At 37.5% G+C, this 12,194-nt stretch overlaps 1 protein-coding gene across 5 annotated transcripts in view; it reads right to left on the reverse strand.

Annotated features, from left to right (window-relative positions):
- LOC106570966 (nuclear receptor subfamily 6 group A member 1-A) overlaps window positions 1–7,443 on the reverse strand; it is a 188,202-nt gene extending 180,759 nt beyond the window's left edge. For 3 of the 5 annotated variants that reach the window (XM_014143624.3, XM_014143614.3, XM_014143607.3), the window contains exon 1: window positions 7,224–7,439. In XM_014143624.3, the coding sequence (XP_013999099.1) occupies window positions 7,224–7,284 (61 nt within the window). In that variant the 5' untranslated portion in view covers window positions 7,285–7,439. Of the gene's footprint in view, window positions 1–7,223 lie in introns of all 5 variants that reach the window. The other 2 variants (XM_014143591.3, XM_014143586.3) reach the window with 2 other exon arrangements.
- Window positions 7,444–12,194: the final 4,751 nt, after the last annotated feature.

Here is a 12,194-nt window from a genome sequence, read left to right on the forward strand (position 1 = left end):
ATGGCATGTCTTATTCCCCCTGCCCCCATTTCGAGACAGGTGCATGATAGTGGTCCATTCTAAATCAAAACTCATTTCACACCTACAGTACCAGTCAAAAGTTTGGACACACCTACTCAGTTAAAGGTTTTTCTTTATTTGTACTATTTTCTACATTGTAGAATAATAGTCAAGACATCAAAACACATATGGAATCATGTAGTAACCAAAAAAATGGTTAAACAAATAAAAATATTTTATATTTGAGATTCTTAAAAAGTAGCCACCCTTTGCCTTGATGACAGCTTTGCACACTCTTGGCATTCTCTCAACCAGCTTCCTGAGGTAGTCACCTGGAATGCATTTCAATTAACAGGTTTGCCTTGTTTTAAGTTAATTTGTGGAATTTATTTCCTTCTTAATGTATTTCAGCCAATCAGTTGTGTTGTGACAAGGTAGGGGTGGTATACAGAAGAAAGCCCTTTTGGTAAAAGACCAAGTCCATATTATGGCAAGAACAGCTTAAATAAGCAAAAAGAAACAACAGTCCATCATTACTTTAAGACATCAAGTAATTTCTTCAAGAACTTTCTTCAGTTTCTTCAAGTACAGTCGCAAAAACCATCAAGAGCTATGATGAAAATGGATCTCAAGAGGACCACCACATGAAACGAAGACCCAGAGTTACCACTGCTGCAGAGGATAACTTCATTAGAGTTAACTGCACCTCAGAAATTGCAGACCAAATAAATGCTTCACAGAGTTCAAGTAACAGACATCTCAAAATCAACTGTTCAAAGGAGACTGTGTGTATCAGGTCTTCATGGTCAAATTTCTGCAAAGAAATCACTACTAAAGGACACCAATAAGAAGAAGAAACTTGCTTGGACCGGTGGACATTAGACTGGTGGAAATCTGTCCTTTGGTCTGACGAGTCCAAATTTGAGATTTTTGGTTACAACCGCTGTGTCTTTGTAAAACACAGAGTAGGTGAACAGATAATCTCTGCATGTATGGTTCCCAACGTGAAGCACGGAGGAGGAGGAGGTGTGATGGTGCTTTGCTGGTGACACTGTCAGTGACTTATTTAGAATTCAAGGCACACTTAACCAGCATAGCTACCACAGCATTCTGCAGTGATACGCCATCCCATCTGTTTTGCGCTTATTGGGACTATAAAAACAGGACAATGACACAACACCAGGCTGTGTAAGGGCTATTTGACAAAGAAGGAGGGTAATGGAGTACTGCATCAGATGACCTGGCCTCCACAATAGATTAGGAATCACTGGCCACTTTAAGGAAATGAAACAGTAGCCACTTTAATAATGTCTCCGTATCTTGCATTACTCATCTGTGTAAACTGTAATCTATACTCTACGGTATCTCTGTACTCTACGGTATCTTAGTCACTTTAATTGTTTGTAAATATTGCATCATCCATCTCATATGCATATACTGTACTCTATACTCCACTGTATCCTAGTCCAATGCCGCTCTGACATAAACGTATATTCTTAATCCATTCCTTACTTAGATGTACGTGTAAATGTTGTGAAACTGTTAGATATTACTTGTTACAATTTACTGCACTGTCGGAGCTATAAGCATCAGCATTTCGCAACACCCGCAATAACATCTGCTAAACACGTGTATGTGACCAATAAAATTTGATTTGATTTGAATTGAGATGATTTGGGATGAGTTGGACCGCAGAGTGAAGGAAAAGCATCCAACAAGTGCTTAGTATATGTGGGAACTCGTTCAAGAATGTTGGAAAAGCATTCCAGGTGAAGCTGGTTGAGAGAATGCCAAGAGTATGCAAAGCTGTCATCAAGGCAAAGGGTGGCTACTTTGAAGAATCTCAAATATATTTGGATTTGTTTAACACTTTTTTGGTTACTACCTGATTCCATGTGTTATTTCATAGTTTTGATGTCTTCACTGTTATTCTACAATGTATAAAATAGTACAAATAAAGAAAAATCCTTGAATGAGTAGGTGTGTCCAAACTTTTGACTGGTACTGTTTATTATTCAGTATATTTTTATTTTTTATTTAACCTTTATTTAACCAGGAAGGGCTCATTGAGATTTAAAATCTATTTTTCAAGAGCGTCCTGGCCAAGATAGGCAGCGCCAAGTCATTACAAAAATTACAGACAAACAACATGAAAAACTACAATTAATCTAGTAAAAACCATAGAATTCACAAGAGTTTAACAAAATCATAAAACAGCAAATTAAAAACATTGACATGTCAAGGAATCAGTCTCAAAATCCTTCGTCAGTGATTTAAAAATACCAATCGGGACAAGTTCTTCCAGTTTAAAAGTATTTTGTAAGGCATTCCAAGACGATGGCGCAGATTACATAAAAGCCCTTTTACCAAATTCAGTTCGGACATTTGGAACAGTTAGCAGGATAAAGTCCTGCGAACGAAGAGACTACCCACCACATTTCTGAACAATAAAAATGACCAAATAAAAAGGTAGTAAACCCAAAATGGCTTTGTAAATAAAAGTATACCAGTGACTGAGCCTACGAGTGACTAGAGAAGGCCAGCCAACCCTGGTATACAAAGTGCAGTGGTGCGTAAGGGTTTTGCAATTTAAAATAAATCTCAAAGTATGTGTAAAGTATATGTAAAGACAATATTAAACTAAGAATAGTCTGATGGGGTGACAATTTTAGCCTTTCACTTGTGAATTAAGTATTATCACCTGTGAATGATGCCCAGCGAGTGCAGTATTGCAAGGAACAGCACGTCTTTTTTTGCAACTTTTTCAAATCATATAGTCACACACCTCATGTAGACTGATAAGGTTTGTATCACAACTAAAGTGGCCTAAAAACTAAATAACACAATCTGCTTTACAACCAGTGTAGAGCCTAACCGGCATACATAGGCGATGCGTGAGTTTAAAGTTAGGTTTAGATCATTTTCACCATAAAAATGTACCTTTATAATAAAGCATTACATGCATAATGGCATTTGCGGTCACTACTGAGAAAGGTATTTTCCTGCTAATTGATTACATTTTTTTTTTAGATCTGCGCTTATAGCCTACTGCCGTGTGCGCATTGCTGCGCTTATAACGTGAAGAAATAGCCTAATAGTTTATAAAAATGTTAAGCCAAACGATCAGCCTTATTGCTTTAAAAGGTTTTTTGATGCTATCGGTTGTATTCAATTGGGATCTATCGCATCCCACAACTGTCCCAGACTATGTTTGGAATATTTATTTCTCGCACAGAATAGGTCAACCATTGTACTACAGCGGATAGTAGATTGACATAGGCTAGTGCTTTTGCTGTTCGTTAGGCCTACTCATCTTGTTGGCTGACGCATCTTCAATATGTGCCTCGGAATTCGATAAGGAAGCACACAGTTGCGTCCCTGATGTGTCTGTCTTTCCTTGTAGTCTACTTCAGATGACTTTGAGAAGGACCCGATCACATGACAGGCATTGGCTAATAACAATTGAGATATCTGAGAGAGCTATGTGAGTGAGAGGTGCTTCAGAGCACGGCAATTGGCAGCCGGGAGAAGGGAATTATAATTATTATATTCAGCCTAAGGTCACAACGGCCACGCAGCAAAACGCATGGACTTTTTTAGGGGGCATTACGGCCACACAAGGGGGATGTCGCCGGGAAATTTGAGGCCTGGTGAGAATATTATCAAGTCCTCGTCAAATTGTGAATGAGAGACTGATGAAGTGTGTGCAGCCTGCGCAAGAAACAAAGCAGAGCTCATACCTTCATGCAACTTTTTTAAAATTATCACTAGAGTCGCATCATGCAGCCTTAGAATGTTTTAAAATCAAAACATATAGCCCAACGTTTGTATCACAACTACATTTGCATAAATAACTAAATTAAGCATATAGGAGGACCTGTTTCTTTGTTAACCGATCAACACAGAATAGCCACATGTGCGCACTCCCTCACAAATCGTTTGGGGAAAATATCCTTTCTATTTTATGTTCAATTGTATCGTTCATACTTAAAATAATGCCATGGAATTCTTAGCAAATCTTGTCTGCTAAATGAACTCGTGTAGCCCACAGCCATATGGCATAGCCAAACGTAAAGACAACTTAGAGTATGCTATTCTGTTCTTTTGAAATAGACTACATTTTCTTAATACGTTTCTTTAGAGCTGTCTAAAATAAATAATGGATTTATTGTGAAGGTATATGCTATATTAAATTGATGTAGACTTTTTTATGTAGATGTTCCAAAGGTCTGCATCAGTGGCTTGCAGACTATGCGTGGAAGCCAGGAGATGCTCAACATGTTTATGTTAATTAACGGTCAATTACCGTAAGACCGACAATTATTTTCTAGACAATTACCAGCTGACAAGATGTAATGACCGCCATAGTCCTATTCATGACAGAATGTTAACATTTGGTGAATTTATTTATTCATTTTTAAATTACACTTCCTAAAATGCACTCTATTTGTAGAATGACACAAACATCATTTGTGTTCAGCAGCTGTAGCCCTCCTACTGGTCTATCTTACAGAAATAAACTACAAAAACAAGTTATTATTGAGGCTTTGATCTGCAGGTTACACCTGGTAACACCACAATTGAGAGACATGTCCTTGTAGCTTGAGGGCAATTCCACATTATTTTTTTTATTTTTTTTATTTCCCCTTTATTTACCTATGTAGACTAGTTGAGAACAAGTTCTCATTTGCAACTGCGACCTGGCCAAGATAAAGCATAGCAATTCGACACATACAACAACACAGAGTTATACATGGAATATACAGTCAATAATACTGTAGAACAAAAGAAAACAAAAAGTCTATATACAGTGAGTGCAAATGAGTTAGGTTAAGGCAATAAATAGGCCATGGTGGCGAAGTAATTACAATATACCAATTAAACACTGGAATGGTAGATGTGCAGAAGATGAATGTGCAAGTAGAGATACTGGGGTGCAAAGGAGCAAGATAAATACATAAATACAGTATGGGGATGAGGTAGTTGGATGGGCTGTTTACAGATGGGTTATGTACAGGTGCAGTGATCTGTGAGCTGCTCTGACAGCTGGGGCTTAAAGCTAGTGAGGGAGATATGAGTCTCCAGCTTCAGAGATTTTTGCAGTTCGTTCCAGTCATTGGCAGCAGAGAACTGGAAAGACGACCAAAGGAGAAATTGGCTTTGGGGGTGACCAGTGAGATATACCTGCTGGAGCGTGTGCTACAAGTGGGTGCTGCTATGGTGACCAGTGAGCTGAGATGAGGCAGGGCTTTACCTAGCAGAGACTTGTAGATAACCTGTAGCCAGTGGGTTTGGCGACGAGTATGAAGCGAGGGCCAACCAACGAGAGCGTACAGGTCGCAATGGTGGGTAGTGTATGGGGCTTTGGTGACAAAACGGATGGCAGTGTCATGCTTAGAGAGATTTTTCACTTTAAAATGTTTGTCAAACAAAAATCAATGATTGCAAAGTTAAACAAACTATCACTAATTGCACAAGGACTAAAACTCTTCCAAAAACCTATTTACTTTTAGAATGGTTCGGATGCAAAGTTTCATAATAGAATGACAGCTTGTGCTGCCATTCTGTTACCAAACTTTGCTTCTGCAATGTTCTTTAATTAAGTAAATGTGTTTTTGGAAAATGTTCAGTGGAAAATGTTCAAAGTAGTCCTTGTGCGTAGTATTGTATGGTTTAACTTGACAATCATTGGTTTTTGGTTGACATACATATTAAAAGTGAAACATCTGTCTCAGTGTCACTCTGTTACCATGGAATTGCCCTTAGTTAACATTAAATGCCTACAATACCATTTAATTGTAATAAAGACATCCAAAATGCATACAAAGAATGTGTCAAATTTGTGTTATGGCCTAAAATGATCCACCCCCCAAAAACGAAATGATTCAATCTTGGAACAGATTAATCAGACCTGGAATAATCTGAGAGGTCTAATGTTACATTTATTCAATTGTATTTTTACGTAATGATAGGCAAATTAAAGAGATCAATAAACAGAATAATTAGGATGGATTACATACTAATCACCAGCATAACCTGTCAAGTAATTTCAAGACTAGTTCTTCAGATTTGTGACAATAGAATAATGACTCATATTTAACCATCTGCATTGACTAATTATGGATGTTGATACAGCTTATACAAAAAGTAGGTGTAGCCTACAAGTCTTTTTAATTAGGTGGATTTTGCTGATGCTGCTTGAAGCATACTAAACTACCTCACTGTAAAATCAAGAAGGAATATAGTCAATATTGCTTTAGAAATCTTGTTTATGATAGACTCAACCGCAATTGCTGACACAGCTCAATTAATAACAATCAATGTCAGTATAAAGCACTGTGTTTTGCTTAGATTGTTTCACTGCACTGTGTTTTGCTATAGATAGTTTCTAGTCAACTGAGAACAAAATATTGATCAACCTGATGGTAGGCATATGATTCTGCACTGTGGGCTACATTGGTTGTTGCAAGACGATCTGTCAATGGGCTGTTTATCACTGTCACTTAGGCAAAAAAATGTTTGGTCCTGATACAACATTTCTGACTAAATATATCCAAGGCAATTCAAAAAGATAACACCGATTGTACCCTAGAAATCAAATATTTTAAACTTTTACTAACATTGTGTTCACCTAATTTACTAAATGTAGACCTAAGGAAAACCATGTGTTTTACAACTCCCGAGTGCGCACGGAATCTCAGTACTAGGGGCGTCACTACAGACCTTGGTTCGATTCCAGACTGAATCACAACCGACCATGATTGGGAGTCCCATAGGTGCACAATTGGACCAGCGTCGTCCGGGTTTGGCTGGGGTAGGCAGTCATTGTAATTAAGAACTTGTTCTTAACTGACTTGCCTAGATAAATAAAAGGTTAAATACATATTTTTTTAAATAACATTGGAATAGCCTAATGGTAGGTAGCCTAGCCTATTTTAAAGAAAAACATTTAAAAAGTAGCACTGGTCACAATTAGGCTGTCAGCCCACCCCAGTCAATGTGACAATGGTTTCACATTATAGAGCCGTTCACTTCAACGTTGCCCTTGCACTTTATTTGGGTTGGGGAGTCAGAGCGTTATAATTGGCAACCACTTTGCCAACATCACCGTGGTTATAGCCTCAGCTTCTGCTTTAATTTGATTAATTAGGCTACATGGGTGTTTGGGAAAGTGGAGTTATGGTTAATTTCACAATGGAAAATAAATGATAGAGGCGACATACCATTAATTGACTTGCTCCGATCAGTGTACTCAAATCCATTTGTCCTCTTCTCAATCTCCATCCTCCTACCGCTAAATAGATCTTCGTCTTGGTTTCGACAGGTGTCCTCTGGAAATTACGAAATGTGTCTTTATGTTTTCATCCAGGTCGCTAATTATAGAAGAACCACTTCATGCCTCTGCCAGTTCATAGGAAAAACCTTTTACGCCACTCCCGTGCAACAAAACACACCTTGACGTTTTCATGAATCACGTGACGAAACACTATTTGGCGTCGGAATTCTGGGATTTGTAGGATTCAATCATTGTGAGGTTGTATTAGGACAAACAGTAGTCTAAAATGTCTGAAATAACCTGCTAGTTCATCTATTGTATTTCAAACAGTTTCAAACACTTTAATATTTAGTAGTGTCTGTGATAGGCCTAATGACAAATCACAGTAATATAGCTACACTGTATTGACCTGCTTCTCACCTCTGAAAAGCAAAATGCCATCCATAAGAGATCATGACATGATAATGCCCTGTTTGGAATATGGAACTGATTTCCATATTAGGTAAAGGGTTTGTGGAAGGAGGATGTCTCTCTCTCTCTGATATCTGTAGAGTGTATATACACTAAACAAAAATATAAACGCAACATGTAAAGTGTTAGTCCCATGTTTCGTTTATATTTTTGTTTAGTGTATAAATACTGTATCTACAGATATCAGAGAGAAAGAGATCCTCCTTCCACAAACCCTTTACCTAATATGGAAAGAGTGTGCAAAGCTGTCATCAAGGCAAAGGTGGCTACTTTGAAGAATCTAAAATCTAAAATATATTTTGATTTGTTTAACACTTTTTTGGTTACTACATGATAACGCTATGAAATAACACATATGGTGTTGTCTTCACTATTATTCTACAATGTAGAAAATAGTACAAATAAAGAAAAACCCTTGAATGAGTAACTGTGTCCAAACTTTTGACTGGTACAGTAAATACAGGGTTGGGGAGTAACGGATTACATGTAAGGGATTACAAAGAAACTACCTGTAATCAGTTACATTACTAGCAAAAATACTGTAATTAGATTACAGATACTTTTGAAAAAAGTACTTTGAGGATTACTTTTATATTCAGAAAGAATGTTTACGAAAAAAAATATTTGACACTTCTCTGTTTTCTCAGTGACATTCAAATCAACATTGAAAAAAGGCGCAAATTTAAATTTGTTCCACCTGAGCGAGATGACACACCAAATGTATTTGATGGATCGCGGGAAAATATTATAGGAATAGGCTTTTGTAGGTTACAGTCCAAGCTATGTCTTCTAATGGTGCAACTGGTGTTGGCATCCAAAGATGATCTAACTTGAATAAACGCTTGGAGGTAAGGATGACAGCAGTGGTGTAGTCTACAGCGATACGGACATCACTTATTATTGATATCTACAAAGCGGATTCACGTAATTCACACTGCTACTCTCTCATTTAGCTATTTGCGCCTTACCGATTGTGGTTGTTGTGGATGGCTGTTCACAAATCTAAATGTGTGATATTTAAACCAAATAATGGTTGAATTCAAGAAGTTTAAGCTGCCTATCAAACATTGTTTTTGAAACCAGTGGACAGTCAGTGAAAAATGCGCTCTTGCGACAGCTGCATAGTGCGGAACCCAGCCTATGGAATAAAAGTGGGGTTTTTATTGCTTAATCTAATTCACACTGATAAAAATGTTTTTATCCTTAGGCTTAATGGACACATTCTCAAACTCGTACACATTTTATAGACTTAAAAAAACAATATGTAGTTGCTACATCCATTTTGGACTTATAAATGATAAATATAATCTTATTATTATATGTAGTAGGAAGCTGATGGGTTAGAAGAAGCCAACATAACCAAACCATAAAGTAAAATGGAACATCCATATATGGCCAGCTATGTACACTTTAACATTGATTTATCCTGCAATAGATGTTGTTCAATTGGTAACATACATGTTTTGTCTTCTTCTAATGCCTCTTAAGGGGAAAGTAATCTAAAAGTAACTGATTACATTTAGAAAGTAACCTACCCAACCCTGTAGAATATATATATATATAGTCAGCATTCAGGGCTCGAACCACCCAGTTATAAAAAAATATATATATCTTTTTTTTATATAACTGGTTGGTTCGAGCCCTGAATGCTGACTGGCTGATAACCGCAGTATATCAGACCATATACCACAGGTATGACAAAACATGTATTTTTACTGCTCTAATTACATTGGTAACCAGTTTATAATCGCAATAAGGCACCTCGGGGGTTTGCGGTATATGGCCAATATACCACCGCTAAGGGCTGTATCCAGGCACTCTATGTTGCGTCGTGTCTAAGAACAGCCCTTAGCCATGGTATATTGGCTATATACCACACCCCCTCGTGCCTTATTGCTTAAATATATTATATGCAGCCTGCAGGAACGACAGCATAAATGCTCATCAAATCAAATGTTATTTGTCACATGCGCCGAATACAACAGGTGTAGACCTTACAGTGAAATGCTTATTTACAAGCCCTTAACCAACAATACAGTTGTAAGAAAAATAAGTGTTAAGAAAGTATTTAATCAAATAAACTAAAGTAAAAAATAAATAAATAAATAAAAAATAATTAAAGAGCAACAATAAAATAACAGTAGCGAGGCTATATACAAGTGGTACAGAATCAATGTGCGGGGGCACAGGTTAGTCCAGGTAATATGTATATGTTTTTATTTAACTAGGCAAGTCATGTTTTATTTTACCTTTATTTAACTTGTCAGTTAAGAACACATTTCTATTTTCAATGACGGCCTAGAAACTGCCTTGTTCAGGGGCAGAACGACATATTTTTACCTTGTCAGCTCGGGGATTTGATCTTGCAACCTTTCGGTTACTAGTCCAATGGTTGAAACACTAGGCTACCTGTCGCCCCAATAAAGCTAGATGTAGGCTAGATGTCCCAGGTACAGTGATGCCAGAGACATCAAAACCAAGTGAGAAATTCCTTATTGTGTTGTCCAACCATAGGAGAGATGCAGAGATGGTTCATTTGAATGTAGCACACTTCACATCCAGGCATAACCTGACTGTGGTCAACTCAGGGCTAGTACATTTCTCCCCCTTCCCCTGTATATTGCTGCCCTCTAGTGATGTCATTACATACTTGCTTTGGTTTAGTCCAGCAGACTAAAAATAAGGAAGATATTATCTGTAACAATCCAGCAAAGGACCATTGAAAATGCAGGGTTTCTAATTCTACCCACAGTTTGAATGTACAACTTTGTCGTAGGCTTATCCTGCCACCCACCCTCACATGTGAAATTCATGGGACTTTGCTGGAACATTGTCAGCTATTTAGAAAAAATAAATACATGTTGAATTGTATTTTGCTTCCTTGTAATGTGTTATGCTGACATTTTACATTACATTTTAGTCATTTAGCAAACATCTATCCAGAGCACTGTACAATCCGTGCCTTCAACTAACGTAGGTAAAACAACCACTTATCACAATATTTTTTTGATAGTATTAGGCCTATCATAAGCATTTTTCATAGTTTTTGCATTCATAATTGGCACTGGTTTACAAATTATGTACAATAGCATAAAAGTCTGAAATAAAACAAATAAACAGAAACACTTTCTCACTCTCCTCCTATCCTGTCTTCAGAGGTAATACCTCTAAAACATTAGCTGGATTAGAAATTAATACATTCATTTTCCCAGAGAGAACTTCCATTTTCACAATCCTAGGATTTGGGAGAAATAATCTCTAATCTATCTAGACTACAGAGAGCTTAATCTGTGACAGTCAACCCTCTGAGATTAATTTTTCGGCAGGTAGCATAGCGGTTAAGAGTTTTGGGCCAGTAACCAAAAAGTTGGGGGTTCGAATCCCTGAGCCGACTAGGTGAAACATCTGTTGATGTCCCCTTGAGCAAGGCACTTAACCCTAATTGCTTCTGTAAATCGCTCTAGATAAGAGTATCAGCTGAATGACTAACATTTTTAAATGTATAATCGATTCACAGAATATGGCATGGTATTCTGGTATGTTTTTTTTGTCGCACTGCTTTGCTTTATCTTGGCCAGGTCGCAGTTGTAAATGAGAACTTGTTCTCAACTGGCCTACCTGTTTAAATAAAAATGGTAAAGCATCACTCTGACAGGGGGAGGAGAGAGAAAGAGAGTTTGACAGTCAATCAATGAAGCTCTTTGATGTTCAAGAGATGTGAGTCTAGGTTGACAAGTAAAATAATGTTATATACGTACTACCAGCATCCTATGAAGGATTTGGGAAACCCACCCCACAATAATGAGTACCTTTTTCAATGACAGACAGACAATCATTCAGTGAGGTTACCTCCAGGAAATGGATGTGTGCCTCTGTGTGAGGTTCTCCAGCTCGACCTCGCTCTTCTTCAGCTCAGCGATCTCCTGTTCCAAACACTCCATGAAGGCTTCAGCTGCGTTCTCCTGGGCTACAACCAGCTCCTTCACATCAAAGTGTACGTCTTCTCTCAATTTAACAGATTGACTGACCTTAAAGTATTGACGGACTACCGTTTCTCTTTGCTTGTTTGAGCTGTTCTTGCCATAATATTGACTTGGTCTTTTACCAAATAGGGCTATCTTCTGTATACCATCCCTACCTTGTCACAACACAAGTGATTGGCTCAAACGCATTAAGAAGGAAAGAAATTTCACAAATTAACAAGGCACACCTATTAATTGAAAAGCATTCCAGGTGACTACCTCGTGAAGCTGGTTGAGAGAATGCCAAGATTGTGCATAGCTGTCATCAAAGCAAAGGGTGGCTACTTTGAAAAATCTCAAATATAAAATATATTTTGATTTGTTTAACACCTTTTTGGTTACTACATGATTCCATGTGTTAGTTCATAGTTTTGACGTCTTCACTATTATTCTACAATGTAGAAAATAGTAAAATAAAGAAAAAC

This window comes from Salmo salar, chromosome 01 (assembly GCF_965601325.2).
Source record: "Salmo salar chromosome 01, fSalSal1, whole genome shotgun sequence".
NCBI lineage: Eukaryota > Metazoa > Chordata > Actinopteri > Salmoniformes > Salmonidae > Salmo > Salmo salar.